We start from the raw sequence: 22956 nt of genomic DNA on the forward strand, positions 1-22956 counted from the left end.
TGCCCTTATTTTTGGCAGCTATGTTATTGGGCCTGTGCCAATAACATGATATTATTATGAAATGGAATGGAAAACAAAATAAAAAATGTTTTTTTTTGTCATTGGTGTTTACTTTTATATTTTATAATCCTATTTATTTTTTCTTCTTCCAGAGCATTTTACCCAATGTGTAATCTATCCCAGAAAACAATTGGATATTTTTCCCTCTAGTATCACGATTTTTGTTTCATTGTACCTGCTTCTATATAGAATTTTCTGATGTCTCTGGAAGCACTACCTAAAAGTTCTGTATTATTAGTATCATCCCACCTTGCTTTGTGGAGTGTGAAATCTCCTTTTTATCTCAGATAGTTTCTCCTTCACATTCAGAAAGTAAGAGAAGGGCACCTATAGACAGATTTTGATGAGAGAGAGAGAGAACTGAGCTTATGATATTTGTTTTTCCTTGTTTAAAGACTTCTAAAAACACATTTTAACTCAGACTTTTTTTAAAGCAGTAAGAAAAGGATCTAGGGTAGTGTCAGACTTATACTCTGAGGGAAACCATAATGAAGTTGTATTCAATTAGAATTGGTGAGAAGAACCGTCAGTGGGGACCCAATGAAGGTTAGACTTTAGCTAGGACTTAATTAGATACCTGGCTCCATAAACTCCACTCTAACAGAGGCAGGGGTGATGCTTCAGGTCTCTGGATACTTGAAGCAATTCAGACCCTGTGTCCAATTGTCTGAAATGTCTGGGAGAGATTCCCTCCTTCTCCAGGGTGCAGTCACTAGGGTAAGTGGCCATAGTTCCTTGTGGGGTGTCATTACAGTATATACTATGATGATGGTCTAGCATTCTTCTCCTAGGAACTGTCCACCTCTTCAGTCAATGGGTTATAAATTTGAAAATTGGCTCAGATCTAGGATATGAGCAAGGATCATAATTTTTATTAGAGTGACCACATCAGCCTCCTACTCCTCCATTTTTACCTTTTGCTGATTGTAGATGTTAAATTGCCCATCTGTTTTGCCCTAAGGGTCAACATGCTTTATTAACCATCTGCATAACTCTCTATGGTCAACCCCATTGGCTGTCTCTTCATCATTACATGATGGGGGTCCCCTGGCTTCTAGTGGTCAAGTGCAGCTGTGTGGCCTGTCAGGGCTGCCTCATATCCATAGATGTTAATTAAGCCCAGATCTGGGATGGCCTCTCCTGCCATCAGCTCTGGCCTGCGGAGCAGACTATCACTGAGCGCTGGGAAGAATAAAAGTTACTACTCATTGAGACGGAGAAGACTGCAGGAGAAGGATTCATTTTGAGAGGCAGGGTGACAATCAGAGGCTCCGTTGGGATCTGTTAGTTTTGAGATGATTGCTAGAGATCTAAGGAGAGAGCTGAGTATGCAGTTGTAGAGGGATCAAGGAGAGGTGTTCAGGCTGAAAAGTTGTCAATACTGTATATAGATGAGGCTGAGACTACCTCAACCAGGGGTGTATTTAAACAAAGAGGGCATTCAAGGACTGAGGCCAGAGTCACTCCCATGTTTAGACAGTAAGGAGTTGAGGGAAAACCTGCCAGGAAAACTAAGAAGGAGGGGTTTTAAAGGTAGTAGGAAAATCAAGAGAGTGGAATTCTAAAAGCCAAGTGAACAAAGTGTTTGAAGAATGAAACTATGAACTGTGTTGGATATCATTCATAAGTAAGGTAACCATATGTCCCAGTTTGCCTAGGATAGTCCCAGTTTACATCACACAGTTCATAATTTCTTTTTAGCCTACAACAGCCTGTATGATCTGACCTCCAATACCATTCTCCCCTCCCTCACTTCACTCCTGGCCTTGGTGCTGTTCCTTACGCAGGCCAAGCATGTTTCCACCTCAGGGAGGGCTTTTGAACTTGACTTTTCCTCTACTACATGTTCTTATGACCTATTCTTCTATTTATTTGAGGTTTTTCCTAAGCATTTCTTATATATATATATATATATATATATATATATATATATATATATATATATATATATATATATAATTGACTTTAGAGAGAGGAAGGGAGAGAGAGAGAGAGAGAGAGAGAGAGAGAGAGAGAGAGAGAGAGAGAAACATCAATGATGAGAGAGAATCACTGATCAGCTGTCTCCCACACAGCCACACACTGGGGATCGAGCCAACAATCCAGGCATCTGCCCTGACTGGGAACCAAGCTATGACCCTCTGGTTCATAGGTTGATGCCCAACCATTGAGCAAGACTCTAAGTATTTCTTTATCAGAGTAGCCTTCCCTGGCTACCCAACAGAAAATAACAACTACCCTCATTCTCTGTCTGTCTATACCTTGTTCTTTTATTCATATTTCTATTAGCATTCAGCATCCTTCATCATGTGATATATACAATATTTGTCTTATATATTTTTGCTTGTGTTGCATTTGTTTTGTCTTCTCCATCAACTAGAATGCTGGAAAGGAACCGCCATCAAGATAGACACTTTGTTTATGGCTCTATTTCTAGTGCCAATAACAATGCTTCCTGCATAGTAAGCAATCCAAGAATGCTCATTGGATGAGTGAAAGAATGAATGAATGGGTAGATTTACAAGGGAGCAGTAAACTACAGCTTATCCAATCTAAGGGACTTTTTGCAGCCATTAGAAACATTAACAAGTAATTTTTAATGATAAGGGGGAAAGCATATGCTATCATATTAAATAAAAATACTAGATACAACTACTCCTGCTATGAAAATAAACAAAAAAAAGCTGGAAGAAAATATTCTAAAATATTTACAATAGAGTTTGGGTGGCATATTTTGACCCCTTGATTCTTCCGGTTGTAAAGAAGCCTGTAAGGATTGTGATAGGTCATCTGATTGGGACACAGCATAGCCCTGACCAGCTGCAAAACAAAGTTTCTTTTACCAAGAAGAGAAGGTCAAAGAGAAGGCTATGGCACCTTAAAATTTATCCCATATCCGTAAAAGCCATAATGAAAATAAAAGGTGAGTTTGAGACAGGGAAAAAATTGACAATGATAAAATAATTTCTTGCCTCGTTTAGCATACATTCACCACCATTTCAAGGGCTTCCAGAATGTCAGACCCCACCTAAGTCTTATCTGAAGCTCAAAGCAGTGCCCCAACTTCTACAATTTGTCTGTGTAGGTCTTAGGAGATAACTCAGCATCAAAATAATCTTCTTGAGTCCCTCTTGGTTTCAGATCAATTTTCTGGCATCCCTCATGAGTTACAAGTGAGGACTTATTGGAAAAGGATGATGAGAAAATCAGCCAATTAATCCATTAAACATGAATATCTACTTTGACTTAGAGAAGATATGGAGGGTTAAAAGACACCACCCTATCTTCAGAAAGCTTAAGTAGGTAAGCTATATAGAAATAGGGTTTACTAGGGGTTACTGCCAAATGAGATGTACTGACAAGAAAGGCCACAGTAATTCTGAGAAAGGAAGAGAAGGGAGTTAGAAACAAGCCTTTCCAAAAAATTGGGTTATGAGCTGATCCTAAAGGATGAGTGGGATTTAGATAAGCAAAGTAGAATGGGTGAGGAGATTCTAATAGGCCAGGGAAAACCAGTGTGGATAGGCAACATAGAGTGTACCTGGGGCCAGGGACAGGCTATTTTCTCAAGGATGTTTCCAGTAAAGTGTTTTCATCAGAATAATATCAACATTATTTTTACCAAGGTAAATCTTTGTTCAATTGGCTGTGTTAAATCATGAATAATATTTTTCATTTTCAACTTGCATACTTTTCTATTTATTTATTTTTAATTGAACTGATTGGTTAATAAAATTATATAGGTCTCAGGTATACAATTCTATAATAAATCAGCTGTATATTGTATTGTGTGTTCACCACCCCAAGTCAAGTCTCCTTCCATCACCACTTATCCTCTTATCCCTTCTTATGGATTATTACTTCTCCTTGAACAATTTAAAATGAAGATTAGATTTATTGATTGGCTTTTATATTGTTTTGTTTTTATTTACCTATTATAGTTTCTGCCTTTGAAAGCCATTATTTTCCCCAGATCTAATATTCCTAGGTCATATTTTTCTATTAAAAAAATCATCAATAAGATTTTATACTGTTAAATTTGAATGAGAAACACATTTTAACAAGTGCCACTGACAATTTTTCCTCTTACTTACAAAATCTAACTTTTACAGAATTAACTTACATAGTTCTTAATAATACCAGCCATTTGTATTTTATCAGTTACTATTATTCATAATAAATTTTATCTGTGAGAGACTTTAGCCGTTGCCTATTTTATTTTGTATTAAATATTTCTACCAGTATTTTTCATTATGGATTATAAAGAAGAATACTAATTTATACTTACATATTAGATGAAACATGATATTTTATGGGATGTTCTCCTCAGATATTCTATACATTTCTTTACTATCCAAATTGTGATACATATGTATTACACTGAAAATCCAATTCTTCTATACATTTCTGATCCCTTTATATTTTTCAAAATAAAAGTCCATGGCATTGGCAGAGCAAAAGTCCTGGTTGTAAGCAACGAAAACTGACCCTGGCTGATTTGACATTTATTAAAAGGAGATGGGGATTTACGGATAGAATCCCAGACTGGGGGTTATGGAGCCTGGAGCAATGGCTAAAAGCAAGTAGCAGAGCCGGTCAGTCTGGTTAGCCCAGCTGCCAGAGGCACCAGGCTCTAGACCTGCTCTGCCAACCCTCCTGGCCCTGGACACTGCAGTTGTGCCAGACCAACAGCAGTTGCCACCATCCCCAGGAAAGACTCACTGTGATCCCCGTTTCTTTGCATCCTTAGCTCTCAATTAGGAGCCTGTGAGTGTGTCTGAGTGGTGGGGGCCAGGTCACATGCCTGCCTTCGTGCTCAAGAGATCCTGGAGGAGCAAATGAAATGTAGCTCCCACCCTGGGATGAAGGTGGTGGAATCCCCTAACTCAGGAAGCAGTATCATTACAAACAATGATAAATGCCCATTAGAGGGTCAGAAGATCAGAGAAAACATTCTGCCTTATTCAGCGGAACAACTGATGTGACCCCAAATCCTGGACCATTACTTGGAGGCTGTTCACCACAGAGCACAGGGAACACATTGACTTCCCTGTGTTCCTCACCATCAGCCAATCATCTGTGAAGGCCAGTTTAAAAATGAACTGAATTATCCAAGGTGAAAGGGGATACGTGATCCTCTTCCACTGTAGGTTTTAGCAAATGTTTTTCTGTGTATCTAGCGAACATCCTGTAAGACCCAGAAAACTTTCATTAGCATTGCTTTTAGAGCAGTTAAGACTTCAATTTAAATAGGTAGCTGTAATAATAATTAATAATAATAATAATAGGCTTTAAATCAGAGTGTTTCACTGAAGAATATTTTAAATAGTTCTCATTTAGGTATTTATTATTTCATGTAGTTGCTAAAAAATCACAGAGCTTGCATGTGCATTGTATAATCATTTACATTTAATTTTAAGGACAATTTTATGCTAAACGTAATCTTAAGTACCGTATATATAAAATACATATGGCAAATAAAAACAATCTTTATATTAGCTAATTTCCATGACAGCACGTAAGTCACAGAGCGATTTTTATACAACCCAATGCTAAGCTTTAGGATTTAGACATCTTCATGGTCCTATTTTCATTATTTCAAAAACCTCCAAAATATTTCAGAACAGTTGTTAAAGACAATACGTTATTATAGCAATAGCATCCCAAATGATTTCTTATGCCATTGATGCGGGTTCCTTTGGAACATGTAGTTATTTAGGCATTTCCTCAGTCCCTTTTGGGATAATCTGTGGTTCAGCTGGGTCCCTGAGCATGCTTCCCACGCCTCCTTCAGGTCTTTGAACATACCTATTTTGTCTCTAACCATCTGACCAAGATGTTTCTGCTATAGTCCAGACTGAAGGGTGGGCAATGGTCTCAGTGACCTCAAGGGCAAGGGAGAGCAGCTTTCCTTCCAGACTTGTGAGTCTTCCTTTGCTTTCCAAATGCTCAGTGGTTCACCTCAGAATCCTGTTGAAGTTAAACAGTTGTGTGGGGATTGTCAGGACTGAAACCAAGTGGCTCTCAGAACCAAGATTAGAATCCAGGAACTTTCCAGAGTTAATTCAGAGTCATAGACCACCTCAACATCTGTCATTCTACTAGGGTTTCCTTTCAGTAACTACTTAATGGGAGTGTTTATCTCAACTCTGCATTTCCCAAACCGAGTTATTAATCAGACCCATCTCCATGTCCACCGTGAGTGAGACAGGCATAGTTCAGGCCCTCGGGCTTGCCAGGAGGGCAGTAAGCCACTTGTTTTTCTTGGCAGATACCTTTGTCTGCATGTGGTTCCTTCTCTTCTTTCCTCAGACCACAAGATTCAGATTCCTTGGAGCCTAGAGGACCCTCAGAATGATTTTCACCTTGGCTGCATTCTGTAGCAAGTACCATATAGTTTAACCCTTCTTGGTTCTTGGTTTCCATTAAAGCAATGGGCACACTGTCATCCAAATTCACACAAATCACGTTGCCATCTTCATCTGTGAAAACAATATATATAAAAGTTATTCCAGCACCTGTTTGATTTCCTTTATTGTATACAGGCAGTAGGAGAACTATAACACCAACCTTATACATTGGTTCAGCAAACATTCATAGGAGGATCACTAAGGGAACACAAAGATAAACAAGACATGCTCCCTGTCCTTGAGGCTTATTACAGGCTAGCAGGGGAGTCGATCTACCCTAGGGGGCGATGTGTGCTATAATGAAGGAGCTCCTAACATGTGGGAGAGCCCACAGCTGATTAACTCTGCCAGAATAGGTGGAGCAGGTCATGGTCTTTGTGATAGAGATTAAGAAACCATGGCCTCTTTTGTCTAAAGTGCTTACCCTTCCATCCTGCTACTCCAGCTAATCTACCTTTAAGGATGTATTCCTCTAGATCACGTAACTCAAACATTTATTAAGATAATATAATGTGTGGGATGCCTACTATGTGCCAGGCTGTGTTCTAGGTCCCGATGGCACAGCAGTGAATGAAACAAACTTGTTTGTTCTTCGGGGTTTACATTCTAACTGGGGGAGACAGACATAAATTAGCAGACAAGTAAATTTATGTCCAATGGTAATAAGCACTATGAAGGAAAATTAGGTGGAAAACGGAGCAAGAAAGTACTGGTGGGAGAGGGTGTTTATTTTTTTAAATCTTTATTGTTGAAAGTATTACATGTGTCCCCTTTTACCCCCATTGACCTCTCCCAGCCTGCCCCAACCCATGCCCCTCACGCCCCCCAGACCTTCACCACCCTATTGTCTGTGTCCATTAGGCATATATGCATACAAGTTAATTGGTTGATCTCTTCCCACCCACCCACCCTCCCCTGCTTTCCCTCTGAGGTTTGGCAGTCTGCAAAGTCCTCTTTCGTGAGGCAAAATTCTAGTAGAGACCTGAATTAAGTGAGAGAATTCGCCATGAGGCTATTTTAGGAAGAAGATTCAAGGGAGAGAGAACAGTAAGAACCAGGGTGTGGCCAGAGAACAGCGAGGCAGCAGGGGGATGGTGGCCCTCCTCCGCCATCCCCCTGGGACAAATAGCATATAAAATCACTAACAGTGATTGGCAAATTTAAAACCAGCATGTGTCTGCCCTCAAAAGGCTGTTAGGAAATGGACACTGGCCTGGCAAGTTATGATGGCAGGATGGAGGTAGGAGGAAAATGACATGATACATATTATTGACAATAAAAATTGTTGTTAGCTATGTAGCAGGCACTACCCTAAGCTATTTACATAGAGTAACACATTCTTCTATTAAGTAAATACAAGTATTATCCCCATTAAGGAGATGCAGAAATTGAGGCACAGAGGGGTTAAATAATTTGCCCAAAGTCACACAGTTGGAATTGGAGCCCAGACTGTCTGGCTCAAGTCTGTGTCCTCTTATTCACCCTCCCCAAGGGATAGGTGAAGTTGCTGTGCTGTGTGAGGAGGGCCCACGTGGGCGGGCAGTGGACCCTACAGGAATCCTTGAGAAGCACAGACTCAGCCAGAGGGTAACTGAGCTTCTTCACAATTTTGCTCTTATTATTATTTCTTCCTCTACTTAAAGGCTGACCTTCTTACATAACAAAGTATAAGAACTCTTGTTGAAGCCTAATAGCAGAGCTTCTGAAACATTTCACAATATTCTAGGTAATCGAAAAGATAAATACATAATACAAGATAAATACACACAGGCATATTGTGGGAACTGTTTTTTATCGATACTTTCCAATCATTGTACATTAGTACCTGGATAAAAAAAATTAGGATCAGAAATAGTATTGTTATTTCATACAGTATATTTGAAAAATCGGGACTATTTCAGTAGCTGATGATGGTCCTTCCCTTTCTCCTCCCCATCCTTCTGGCATCACAGCATTCAAATGCACGGGTGAGACCTTGCTGGCTGCAACCTCTGCACTTAGCCCTGATGTACATCCAGGTTGGGTTTATTTGCAATGAATTTAAACTGAAATATAAGAAAATGTGCAAGGACTAAGGGAAGCATCATTGTATCTATTTTTTCCCATTGGACTTGAATGGATCTTCCTATTTACCAACTTCTACACCCGACACAAAGCTTATTTTATTGTAAAAGCATAGGACTACTGTTCCTATTCTCTATTATTATGTGCTTTTGTGCTTTTTTTTTTCAGACCCTTCCCACTGATGATGAACAGGATGGCCAAGCTGCAGGCTCACAAGCTCTTTGGCATCATCTCATGTCTTCTTTATCAAACACCATCTCAGCTTATTTCAAACCACATGAATAGTTGAACAGTGTTGTAAAATATCTTCCCCACAGAAATAACTATCAGATGCCAGGTTTGGTTAGTGCTTAAGTGCTGAATATCTATGGAAGGATCTAAATGCTATGATTATTACCAATATGTACTAATTGCCACTGAGAAACTTATAAAATTAATTTGCTATATATAAGAATGCCAATAGACAAATTAGGCTGTTCCTAAATGGCTTAAAGAAATTAGGCTAAAGAAAAGTTTAGAATTTCATAGAAACTTAAACCTACAATATAAGTCCAGCAACTCACTGCCATGCTTTTATCCCATTAAATAGCATATCAGGAAACTTTCTAATAAAATGTGATTTTAATTTTTTGCCTATCGTTGAGTTATTTGTCAAAAACTTTTATATAAGGCAAAAAAATGCTTTATACAAATTCCGGCACCATATGTCAAAGAAAAACCATTAGCTAACTATGTCGTTGGTTCGTGATACTTAGAGCAATATTTAGTAACTTGACCCTGGCAAGCTTTCAGCAATCAGTACATCTTATTGCATAAGGAGACGTGCAGGGGGAGGGAGAGTGGGTAGATTTTTATTTATTTCTGTTTATTGCAGGTCAAACCTTAAAACACAGATCCTGAACAGACACAGCATGTACTCAGCAACCCTCCCTTTAAGAGGGAAATATTAAAATAAAGACTTCCAAGTAAAACAGGGCATTCACAGACGAGACATATGCCGGCTGACTGGCTATGTTTAGCACAGCACAGGAGCATTTAGATTTGTTTCCTTTATTACTTCTGGGACTGATGAGGTGATGTTTACACAAATGTTTGGATGAAGTCACTGGGATATTTTTACTAGATGCCCAGCTCTCTATCCCCTCCCCACCCCATTAGGTCAGTAGGACCATGGGATAGGCATGGTATGATTGCTCCCTTTAACCCTAATACCCTTTATTTTTTCCCAAAAAAGCCCTTCCGTGGCTTTCTTATCTTCTTATATGTATCTGACAGTAACAATGAAGACAGACATCACACTGCTTTGCTAAATATGCAAAGCAGCAAACTATTATTAAACACATTCTCTTTTTGTTGCAGGTAACTAAGTTTAGCTTCACCTTGAAAGGAAAGTTCCATGACTTTACAAATAAGCAAACCCTGCCTTTTTATTCCATTTCTTCTCTCTTCTTGGCCATTTTTGTTTAGTCACCTCTCAACTGTCAAAATGTTTAGTGATTTCCACTTTTCTTACTATTCCTTATCTTCAGGAATTGCATGCATTGCAAATGACAATTCTGTGGCACAGAATTGCTTGTTTCTGTCTAAATTATCCAAGTTTGGTTATATTCCCGGTTAAACTCTTCCTGCATCATTATTCTGCATATTTATGTCTGCTTCTCTGTGTTTTTGAACGCTATTTAGAATTTTAATGCCGTCTGCCAAAAGTTGGCACCTCAATAACTTTGATGTAACATTGGTGAATCTTGTTGAGTAGGTCACAAGTGGATAACAGAGTGGGGGGAGCGTGCGGGCAGTTCCCGTACCCCAGCCCTGTCTCGGGGAAAGTCTGGGAGCACAGGCTCTAGGATAGAGCCAGAGTCCAGCCCCACCCCAGCAGCATGGCCATCTTAACCTTGTTCAGTCTACAAGGGAGAAAAAACAGAAAATTTTGACAAAGAATCAAACTTACCATCAAAGCCCTCATTTATGACTCCACTGGGGTCCGCTGCTTCTCTGCATTGAGAAATACTGTTTAAGGACATTTTTCTGAATAACTGAAGCTGGTCTTGAATTTTATGGAAAGTAGGTCTTTGGTCAGGTTCCTGAGCCCAGCACTGGGTCATTAAATTCCACCTGGATATGTAGGTAAAGACATGGAAGTGAATGGTGATTGGAAGTCATTAGGCAACCCTCACTGATAACATAACCCAGTAGGGAATTTTAGAAGAAAGAGAGTTTGAGTTACTGCCAGTTTTCCATAATTTATATAAATGAACCAGAACAAAGTTTTTGGTTTCTTATTTAATAGTAGTCTGCAATGTTACTATCTTTATTAGTTACCACCTTTTTTTATTTGAAAAGCTGACATTATTTTAACAGTTATTTTTCCAGATAGATAGATAGATAGATAGATAGATAGATAGATAGATAGATAGATAATAGATGGAAAATGCTCACTTAACACATAAGGAAACCTAGAGCTATAAAAATTATTGAATACTAAAAAGACTCTACATTCATATCTTAATATCTAAAACAAAATCTAAGACTACTCCGAGCCACACAGATATTTAGTGGGATAACCAGGGGTAGAAACCAGATTAGATTCTAATGGCTTTACTCTTAATTGCACTGTCAGGTTAATTAACATTCAGTTTCCCCAGACATAAATAGCTGGTTGATTAAATATTACCTTTCCCTTAACAGTTGTCTGAGAAATGTCTGTACAGCATGCCTAACCAATATGCATTCATTCATTCATTCATTCATTAATTGAACACTTATTACACCAGCATTGTGGCGCCTATCCTCATAGAAATACATATAGTAAATGTAAGACAGTGATAAAATTTCTCTCATTACAATTCATACGAGCAGGAAAAAATGTAGCTCTTTTATACTGTTTGTAATTAATTAGGTCTTTTTCAGAGCCCCCGCCTGGCAGAAGAAAATTAGCATCAGTTATGAATGCAGTTTAAAATCTAGTCCAATTCAATATTTTAAAATAATCTTGGTAGGTCAGGCTCAGTCTTTTCTGAATAATGGCTCAATCTCTCTTATTTTTAGGCTATTTCTACTCCTTCCCTTTTCTCCAAGATGGTGTCAGGATGTATGTTGGGTGAAAGTCCTGTGTGATTTACAGGGTCACAGTGAAGCATCCCTTGGACCCCACTGCCCCTTGGATCTTCACAAGTCTCCGAGTAGAATGATCAGGAATTACATCGAGTGACTGGTCTGGCCCATCTTGCAGGCACCAGCTGCTATCTGCTGTCTATGATCTCTTTACTTTGTCTTTGGACCCTTCCCCCAACGAACTGGTTTCCCCTTTTCTCTTCCTAACCATAAGCTTTTTGTCCTGAGACTACATTGTGTCCTATATCTGCCAACAAGGCCCAGGGGATGCATTCCTGTCTGCTGCACACCCACAGGGTACTCCTTGGCCTAATCTCTAGCTTTCAACAGAACGTTCACACCAGGTGGGAAACAAAGGAGGCTTAAAAGTTCACACTAGACATCCTCTGTGTGGATATGCCATTCTACCGCCTTCAGGATGCTGGGTCTCCATGTCATTGGGGGGGTGGGGGGGGGGTGGTCCCCTGCTCAATGATCTCCGTGCCATCCTCCCACACTGGGAGGAGTAGGCAGTTGCTCCATGCCCTTGATGTTGCCCACACCTAATCTGACTGAACCCTACCGAGGAGGATGCAGGACCTAGCTATCCAACATCCTCACCCTCCTCCCTCTGCCTGTCAGGCCTCTTCTTCCTACACTTCTCCAGGGCTTGGCAGGAGTGGTATTTCTCCTCATTTCCCCTTTTTTATTAGATCAATGTCCTCCTCCTTTTTTTAATTAGATCATCTTTATATAGAATTATAGGTCCTAGTTACCAAAACTGGCATTTAGTATATTAACAAGGAGCTAATGGATTTTTAGATAACCCTCTCTCCTCCAGGCTTGGTTTTCAAGTTTACTGACTTACTAAAAAGGTCAAGTGCCTCCTCTCTCTCTCTCTCTCTCTCTCTCTCTCTCTCTCTCTCTCGCTGTAAGGCAGATTGGGGGCAAAGAGAAAGAAACTTATAAAGAAACATAAATTGGGAAGTATTTAAAAATATTAGGACTACTATATCAACAGATAATTATAAAATTACAAATTGCAAGTTCTAAAAAAAAAAAAGTGCTAAAGAAAATAATGTGAAATCTAATAAAGATGGAACACTTTTGGTGAGTTACTCACAGAAGGTCCCTCTGCAGAGGTGACATTTAAGCCAAAGAACTTGGTGGGAAAATAAGATGCTAGTCATGGGAATAGGGTGGGGATGGGACTCGGTGAACACACTAGGAGAGGAAAAAGCATGTGTAAATTTCTAAATTTGGAAAGAGCTTGGCACCTTGTAGAACCTGAAAGGAAGCCAGTGTGGCTGAAGAGCCGTCATTGAGGAGGAGAGCACAGGAGATGAGGTCAGAGGAGGAAGGCGAGATCACGCAGGTCTCGGAGACCAGGCCAGGAGCTGGATTTATGACACTACAATGGTAAGCTGTTGAAAGTTTTTAAACAGGCATGATTTTCATATTTTTAAAGGATTACTCTAACTGGCTACACGTTAGTGAAAGATGGGTTGTAGAGGGGCAATTTGGAAGTCAGAAATTTATTACAGAAGACTAGCTGAGAGATAATGGTGGTTTGGACTAAGGTAAAGGCAATGGAGCTACTGTAAGTATATATTCAATCATAGTTAACAATGATCCAGAAATCATTATGGGTATTGTATTTAAAATAGCTAGTATCTATTTTAGGAATTATAGTTTCCATTATAATGTGGTATGCGAATTCTATTTCCATCTCTTTCATTTTTTGACAAGCACCTCAGGCTAGATTTAGTACTCAATATGAAGTACTATAGAGATACCTGATATTGGTCTATTTTCTAGTATTGATCTGATGTCTTTTCACATTTATGACAAGGAACTTACATTCTGGATATAGAGTGCCAAATTTGGCTCTATGTTTTTAAAAATTAGAATCATGGCTGAGAACCTAATCTTTTACATATTTCTTTATAATCTGTGGCATTTAGAAACAGGGACAATAAAAAGATCCCAATGGTTAGATTTGAAATAAAATGTTGTCAAATATTTTAAGTAATAGTTAAAGTAGAATCTTGATGACTAGTCTAAGAGTTATTTTAGGAGGTGAAGTGGGAAAGTAAAGTATAATTATCCACAGGAAGCCTATCCTGAGAAAAAATACAGTTATGAATCAAAGATATTGGCAAAGAATAGACTCTCTCAAGACTGTCATACTTCAATTATGAAGTTTTTACTTATTTTATTTATTTATGACTTGCCTCATTCTATAAAGGATTTTGAGACACTTAAAGGAGATTATTTAGGACAGAAAGGACAAAAAAAGCAAGAAGGAAGAAGGAAGAAAGAAGGGGAGGGAGAGGAGGAAAAGGAGAGAGAAGCCATCTTTACAGTTGCCACTTGGCCACACTGCACCTCACCATTTCACACCACCCTCCAAAAGTTCGGCCTCTTGTTTAAGCTATAGAATTTATTTAAGCAGATATTACTATTTTTCATCTACAAAGACTTAATTTACATGGAATATGATCATTATTCTTAATTTTATGATGGTAAAAACATTTGGCATATTTTAGGTAGTATATAAACCTTTCTCTCCCACATCCAGGGAAAAAAATGAATACTAAGTTGCCCTAGATTAAGCAAAGAGAAACTCTATAAAGCAAGTCATTTAAATGAAAAGGGTACAACTTGGGCCCTTAAATAGCATTAAGCTCAGAGTGGAATAAAATGAAGAAGCTTTCAAGAATTTAATCCTGAAAATACATGTTTTTATATCTTTCAGGTAAATTAATAACAACAACTATTCTTTTGGCGTAAGGGTATCTATCTAATAAAGAGATAATATGCTAATTGACCATCACACCCTCACAAAGATGGTGGTGCCCACAGCCAATAAGGAGGGAATATGCTAATTGATTGCCATGCCCTCAAAAGATGGCTACACCCACAGCCACAAGATGGCAGCGTCCAGTCCCCTCAGCCCCACCTGGGTGGCAGCGCGGCACGGCCAGGCCCGCCCCCAGGTGAGTCCGGCCACTCTGCGCACCTGCCTCCGGAGTCCCCCAGTACCCATAGCCCCCCAGCTGCCCAGGGCCGGCCTGAGGCGCAAGCAAGCCTCAGATAGTGGCTGCCCAGCTGACGCCTGAGGCGCAGGCAAGCCTTGAGTGGCGGTTGCCCAGATGCCCAGGGCCGGCCTGAGGCACAGGTAACCAGGGCTGGGCCAAGGCTTGTGATGCCGGCAGTGGCAACAGCAGAGGTGTGATGGGGGCATTGCCTTCCCCTGATCGTCAGGTCGCCTCCCACCCCTGAGGGCTCCCAGACTGTGAGAGGGGGCAGGCCATAATTCAATATCATGCATTAGAGACTGGTATTAACTTATACTTACAAATCCTCAAGCATATTAGTCTAAAAATACATATAGGTACTTTACTGTTGTTCAAATTTACCTGGGCTGGATATTCCAGCTATACACAGATGCACACTCATCATATTTGAAATATCTCATTCAGCTAAGTGTTCAGGTTCACATTCCTTCACTAACAATGCCAACCCTTTACTCCTCTTTGCCTCAATTCTTATTCAAAATACCATGAGACTCATTAACCGTTCATTTTTAGTGTCTATGAGTAAAGGCCTTGGATTCAGAAAGCAATTCAAATTCAACAGATAAAAACTCCATGGCATCTTTCCATTTTAAGGAAATGAGTTTCTATAGGTATTTAAACAAAGCACATGAAATACTGATTTTTAGGACTCCCTTACTCATTATGACAATCCTAGAGGGACTCAATTAGCATCTAGGTGCACATATTTTTCAGGGGTAAAAATAAGATGGTGCACCTCATCTTTTCCCATTGTTGCCGCCTCCATTTGAGAGTCACCCCAGGAATTCCAGTTGCCACCGTAATAAGTCTGTCGGAGAACCCCAAAGAGCTCTCTCTTGAAGTAAGTTGCCCTTTGAACCCGTTTCCTCTTGAGAATGGTATGGTTGTTGTGTGAACTGAAAGCTGAAGGGAATACCTAGGCCTGGGCTTTCCACCACACATCCCAGACTATGGGAAGAAGAGGAGAATGCTCTGAACTTCTGCATTCCATTAATAGTTGAGTACAGCATAGCTCCCTATGGGTTCACCTGACCCAGAGTGCATCCAGGTGCTGGGAATTTACGCAGTGAATAGAAGGTGCAGGATGGCTCAGTGCAGACTTTCAACCCTCTAAGCTTGGCCTGTGATCTCAGAGAATGGCTTCAAATAAAAATCAGTTCCCTCTGTACTCTAAGGAGAGTAGTTAATCTTTATCATGACAACTTAAGGCCAGAGCCAGATTGAATGGCATTGCTCGGAGCTCCATTTCCTAGCACAGCTTGTTTTCCTGCTGGGCGATGAGTTAACCCTTCCGGGCTCTGAGAGTTGTATAGCACTTGGAGGGAGGGCTGAGGGCATTGTTTACTTGTTCATTACTGATGTTCAAAAGAACTTCAAAACCACCAATGGAAATTTTGGTTTCATGGAAACTATATTGTTGGATACTGAATAATCAAGATAAAATTATGTAGAATATTATCTTTTCCTAGCACTTTCCTAGCATGCATTCTTCCTCCTCCTTCCAGTTGCATTTTTTGATACCTTTGGATTAGAATAAAGTTCAACAAACCTACATTTTTTTTGTTCCACAATAGATAATTTGTTATCCACCTCTGTCCTCCCCAAACTATATAAATGAACACATCAATCAAAATGTATAACAGTGACTGATACCATACTAATGATTCCTAAAGAGCCTATGTCAGATAAAATTCTAATAGCACAATGAAAATTTCATGTGACTGAAATTCTGGGGACATTTTCTGAGTGCTGTATATATATGATGCAAAAATAATGATTCGGTTGCTAATTATTTAACAAAAATGTGTTTCATGCTTAGGTATGTTGGGGTATTTTTTTTCTCAAACTCTAGATCAAAGGTTTTCCAATTGTGTATAATTTCTTACTCCTAACTTACAGAATTTCTCCTCATCTCCCCCAAATACCTGAAGCATATTTTTAGTCACTGTCACCAAACTTGTTCAGGTCTGTGTATTCGTAATGTCCCTGTCAATATCCCAGAGGCTGTAAAAGCTAAACCAGAAGCAATCAGTCATTCAAATCTTCTAGCTGGAAGATTTAAATAATACAAACACATTCACCAGTAAAATATCCAACCAAGGTGCCCAGTACTTAATCATCTTTTGGCTCCGGTATGAATCATCCTCTAAATAACACAACATAGTCAAGGCAGTACAATCGTGGTGTGTATCCGCATACTGCTAATTCCTCTTGCACTTGACTGTACCACAGAGTTTAGCACTTTATTACGAGTTGGCTTGTTATCCAGCTGCTCCACGTGTGCGTCTTTTCTTTCAAAATACAATCTGAGATGTTGAAAACTCATGCCCCTGTTTTAAACACTTCTGTATATCATACAATCCTTAGCATGGTGCCGTGCACATAACAGAGAAATTTATATTTGTTGCTTGTATGTTCTTTCAGAAACTTCTTGGGTAAAACACCTCTTGGGAAAAGTCTCAAGACAATATTTTTGCTGAGGTTGTTCACAAGAAGATGGATTAGTACTCAGCAAAATAACTTGTCTTGGTTTTCCTTTATAATTAGATCAAAATCACCTACTCTTTGAGGATCACAAGGTTATTAAAACTTAATAGTGGTAGGATCAATTTGATAGAGTCACTAATAGTCATTACATGTTTAGCTGATAAACAAATAACAACCTCTATAATTTTTAGCAGTACTCTATCCCAAGATCAGCTATGTTAACAAATGCAATCCAACTTTTACACAATACATTCCTACTTAATAGAATATTTTAATTTGCAGATTAAGATATTAGCCAAATCATAGCTTCCAAAATATAATGGTACACACACATATACACACCCCACATTATACACGCACAGAGAGCTTTTATTTATTATAATTCACTTAACCAGGAGTATAAATATATTCTGCTCTTCCAAATTTTGTTTCTGAAGTGAAATATAATGCGTATATATAAATTTTTTAAAAATCATGTATTTAGTAAATTTAACATAAATCAATTTCTATCTTATGTAGGATATACAAATATATGAAGACCAGTTTTCATTTTAAAACACCATACCACTGAGGCATTAGAGTGCATGTGCTCGTGTTTTTGTTTTTGGTACTTATGTTAACACAATCATAACTTACAGATCATCAGGACAATTCCTCGGTGGCTCCAGTCTCCCTCCTGTTTGCACATAGTTTAAAACATCAAGGTTAGAATGAGCTGGATAAGGCTGATGACCAAGAGTTAAAATCTCCCAAATCAGAATTCCAAAAGACCTAAGGATATTAGAGAGTTTGCTTTAATTCTACTTATTACAAACATCATGTTTACAGTAGTTTCTTCAACATAATACTCCCGGGGCAATGGGCTATATTTTGTGATTGGAATGATTGGGTCCATAAAAAGCAAATGGGAGACTTAAAAGCAAGTTGATCACAAGAATAAGTAGAACAAGCACCCAGCCAACATGGCTCAGTGGTTAAACATTGATCCATGAACCAGGAGGTCACGGTTCGATTCCCAGTCAGGGCACATGCCCAGGTGGCCGGCTTGATCCCCAGTGTGGGGCATGAAGGAGGCAGCCAATCAATGATTCTCATCATTGATGTTTCTAGCTCTCTCTCATTCTCTCTTCCTCTCTGAAATTAATAAAAATATATTTAAAAAGAAAATCAAACAAGCAACTGCCTACCAGCAGCACTTCAGAGGTGATAGGAATGCTCAGTGGGGACACACACACACACACACACACACACACGCACACACACACACTTTGCTCCTCCTTTCTGGCTGAACCATTGGAGAACTGCAGACCTCCATTATGCAGGCATACTTGCTGGTGAGCAAGAAAGCATTTCAGTTTGTTTGTTTTTCTAAGTTTGAGTGCTAGTAAACATGGAGAAGGAAGATGTGAATAAAAACTGGCAGCACTGAACCTAGATTTTATCTCATCCCCAACTGTACCTAGGGCCAGTTCAGCTTAAAAGTTATTGAACAAATCCTTACATTTTGAGCAGCTCTCATAGAAAGTTTGGGGTCAACAAGCAAAAATGAGGGGTTCTATTAAAATAATAAAGAGATTTCTAAATCTCCCCAATGTCCTAATGTTTTTGAGATCTGTGATTTAAAGTCTACTTATAAATGAATGACCAAACATCCCCAAATAGTAGGCATTTAGACACATACTTAGATATTAATTCATAGGTCCCAATTCCTATTAGTCAAAGCCTCTACACTTTGGGGAGTAATAAGATACCTGAAGTAAATGTAGCTATTTCACGTATACTAGTAAGATGAAGGATCAAAACCAATTGGAGTGAGGTATGTAAGCTGCTGAGACCCAGGAATAGTCCCCTTTAGACACCAGCTTTCACTTTAGCTTACGGCAAACTGCAACCTCTCTGGCCTTCTGTTTTCTCACATTTAAAACAATACACAGTGGAATACCATGCAGCAGTAAGAAAGAAGGATCTCTTACCCTTGCAACAGCATGGATGAACCTGGAGAGTATTATGCTAAGTGAAATAAGCCAGTCAGAGAAAGGCAAGTATCACATGATCTCACTTATATGTGGAATCTATTGAACAAAATAAACTGACGAACAAAATAGGTCCTGAGACATGGAACAGACTGGAACAGACTGACAGATCTCAGAGGAGAGGAGGGTTAGGGGACAGGAAGAGATTAACCAAAGAACTTGCATAGCCCATGGACACAGGCAATAGAGTAGTGAAGGCCTGGGGTGGGGCAGGGTCAAGGGTGGCAAAAGGGGAGAAAATGGAGGACATCTGTAATACTGACAACAACAACAATCTATATATATAAAAAGCCAGCGACTGGAATGCCATAATGACCAGAACAACCGGTCACTATGATGCCCACTGCAGCCAGCGAACCAGCCTGATAGGGGGGTGGGGCCACCAGCCAAACTCCCGGGGCCCCTCCCCCAGCCAGCCCCATCCCTGATTGCCCCCCCCCACCCCAATAGGGGGTGGGGCTGGTGGCCAACCTCCTGAAGCCCCTCCTCCCACCTGGCCCCACCCCAGATTGGCCCCCCCACCCCGATCAGAAGCAGGGCCAGCCAACCACCCATGGCCCCTCCCCCAGGCCACTGGCCCCTGATTGGCCCTCCCACCCCCTTCAGGGATGGGGCCAGCTGGCCCACCGCCCACAACCCCTCCCCATGGCCAGCCCCACCTCCAATCAGCCCCCACCACCCCGATAGGCCCATGGCCCCTTCCCCCAGCCAGCTCTGCCCCCAATGGGCCCTGCCACACCAATCAGGGGTGGAGCTGGCTGGTCAACATCCCACAGCCCCTCCTCTGGCTGCTGACCCCCAATCAGCCCCCCACCCCAATCGGGGGCAGGGCCCACCAGCCAATCACCCTTGGCTCCTCCCCCCAGCTGGCCTGGCCCTGATTGGGCCCCCATTGGAGCGGGCCGGACAGCCAACCTCCCTCTGTCTCCTCCTCCCAACAGGCCCTGCCCCGATCCACCCCAATTGGGGCTGGGCCAGCCGGACCCCACCTGTGCACAAATTCATGCACTGGGCCTCTAGTCCTATATAATGAAAGGCTAATATGCAAATTGACTGAACAGCAGAATGACTGGTTGCTATGATGCACACTGACCACCAGGGGGCATACACTCAACTAGGAGCTGCCCCCTAGTGGTCAGTGAGCTCCCATAGGGAGAGTGCTGCTCAGCCAGAAGCCCTGGATCCTCGGCAGTGCTAAGATCCATGGGGAGCAGGCCTAAGCAGGCAGTTCATCCCCCAAGGACTCCTGAACTGCGAGAGGGCACAAGCCAGGCTGAGGGACCCCCCCCCCCCCGCGAAGTGCACAAAGTTTGTGCACTGGGCCTCTAGTAATAATAATAAAAAAATTAGAAGACCTTTTAAGATCCTTTTTGGCTCTGCCATTGGATGGTTCTGCCCACATTTCTATGTGTCCTATTAAGCTCACCATACATCAGACTGCGTCGTGAAAATTCCATCCATCAAACTTTCCGGAGCCATCCACCGAACAGGGAGCAGGCCTTCTCCCCTCTTTCTATAGTAATCATTTTTGTAGATGTCCCTCGCGAGTCCAAAGTCCCCAATCTTCACTACCCGTGATGGACTGTTGTAGTCTTTCACTGAGACGAGGCAATTCCGAGCTGCCAGGTCCCTATGGCAAAAGCTATATTTAATTAATAATAATAATAATAATAATAATAATAATACAGTTCCAGAGATCAGACAAGTAATACTAGCAGGTCTGTAGAGAAGAGAGACTATTTTTTTTTTTAGAAATATTGTTATTTTGAAGGACTGAAAATGTTTATTTTCTATATTTTACCCAAAGTACAGATGGCTAATGTGCCAGTACCCATAGGAACCTGTATCCAGGATCACGGTACCTGTGAATAAAGTGCAGCTGCTCCAGGTAGACACAGCCTTTTGAAATATCTACACACAGGTCTACAAGGTCAACCAAGGTGAGCAAAGGACCATGAAACTGTAAGAAAGGAAAAAGATTAGGCACCTTTCCAATTTGCACCAACTACACATATACATACATATGTATAAATGGCTTCATATATATGCATGTGCACACATATACATGATATTTTAAAGAAAGTTTTAGTTATGGTTGCAAGAATTCAGGCAAGGAGGAAAAGAACTATATTTATATGCTTTCTTCCCAAATATACATAAAAAAAAGACTACATTTAGTAAGCAGAGGCAATATGGGACCTTTGTTTGAAACTGGGTGTTCGTTCTGACAGACCAAGATTTAAAACCTGATTCTGCTGCTTACTCATTGTGTGACCTTGCTCACTTTGCTTTGTTCACTCAGCAGCTTTCTCGTGGGTAACGTGGAAATAATAAGCCTGCCTTCGTAGGTTTTCACATAAGATATGTAATCTGGCTGGTATATAAAAAGCACTTAATAAACAGCAGCTGCTCTCATAAGCAGCAATAATGATAGTTTAATCAGTGCTCACCAGTTTAATTATTTACCCAAGGTCACACCATTGTGTCAGTCATGACAATGGGCTTGTTTCTCATATGAGCAAAACACACTCTTTTTCAGGGTCACGTCTAGGAGAGCCAGCCCAAATAAATTGCGCCTGTATGGCTACAATGATTTCTACATGAAAAAAGAAAAAAAGCCAGCTGAAGTTTTTATTAGCACCATATGGAAAAGCTCTGTCCGTTGCCATTTTCTGCAATTACCCTCATTCAGGCCTTTATCATTCCTATCTGACTCTTCCCAAACTTCCCATGTCTCCCAGCCTCCTTGTGATTTAATTAGCTCATTCCGTTGTGACCCACTGCCTGTAGGATTTATTACAGATTCCTGAGCACAACCTCCATGTAAGCCCCAGGCTCTCCTTATGTCCATTTATTCCCCATAGTTTCTCCTCTCACAATCTGTGCTTGAGTCACACTGGGACATTGGCGTTTTTTTCATACCTGCTCTGCATTTCTCAACCTCTCTTCTATATTCCTGCTATCACTGTTTCATGGAATGCCCTCCTTAGTCCTGATTTCCATTCACATCTTCCACGGATCATCTATAATGGTTCCCAACCTTGAAACCCCCCAATCCCTCATAGATAGGGGCTCCTAAGTGCTTTTACATGGCCAGCAAGCTCATGTCTTGTCCCCAAAACAGAAAGAATCCTGATATTCTGGGACTCAACATTGCCATGGTCCCGTTCAACCACAACTCAGTGTGATAACTAGGCTAGAACTTACTCCCTAGAATCAGTCCCCTACAGTCCTGCTCAGGTCCACCAGATACCAAACTCATGGCCTGTGTCCGAGTGTCCCAACTGGTTCATTAGTTCCTCTGTGAGTGGATCTCTGCTTTGCTCTTGGCGAAACCTACCCTACTTGTGAAGGCTGTCTTCACAGAGAATCTTGCTCCTGAACTTCAGTCTGGTGGCTAGCACCCTGTTCTCTGCTGACAGGTTTTCAGAATGCTGCCTGCCTACCTGGATTTCTAAATATCACTTGCTTCTGACCGCCTATGTGACAACCTGTGGGGACGCCTCACCAGCCCTTGTTGGGCTCCCTTGACTCCAGATGCTACTGTGGGCTACCATCTATCATCTCTTGCTAACCTCCCCGGACATATTGAACCTCCCCCCAGGTCCATCCCTGGTGAAAGCCTTTCACAACTCACGCAGGTGCAGTTTCAGAGAGTTTTCTGTCTCCCGCCTTGATTGGTTCTCCTCCACAAAGTCTTTCCAGGACTCTTCAGCTGGAAATCACCTC

At 40.8% G+C, this 22956-nt stretch overlaps 1 protein-coding gene across 2 annotated transcripts in view; it reads right to left on the reverse strand.

The window, feature by feature from the left end:
* Positions 1 to 6231: 6231 nt before the first annotated feature.
* ROS1 (ROS proto-oncogene 1, receptor tyrosine kinase) overlaps positions 6232 to 22956 on the reverse strand; it is a gene marked incomplete at its 3' end in the record, with an annotated part of 95470 nt that continues 78745 nt past the window's right edge. For both annotated transcript variants that reach the window (XM_079780235.1, XM_079780234.1), the window contains exons 40-44: positions 21090 to 21187; positions 20654 to 20857; positions 17831 to 17965; positions 10486 to 10649; positions 6232 to 6542 (exon numbers count right to left, since the gene is read on the reverse strand). In XM_079780235.1, the coding sequence (XP_079636361.1) occupies positions 6232 to 6542; positions 10486 to 10649; positions 17831 to 17965; positions 20654 to 20857; positions 21090 to 21187 (912 nt within the window). The remainder of the gene's footprint in view (positions 6543 to 10485; positions 10650 to 17830; positions 17966 to 20653; positions 20858 to 21089; positions 21188 to 22956) is intronic.

This window comes from Cnephaeus nilssonii (genome assembly GCF_951640355.1).
Source record: "Cnephaeus nilssonii genome assembly, chromosome: 9".
In the NCBI taxonomy this organism is placed as follows: domain Eukaryota; kingdom Metazoa; phylum Chordata; class Mammalia; order Chiroptera; family Vespertilionidae; genus Cnephaeus; species Cnephaeus nilssonii.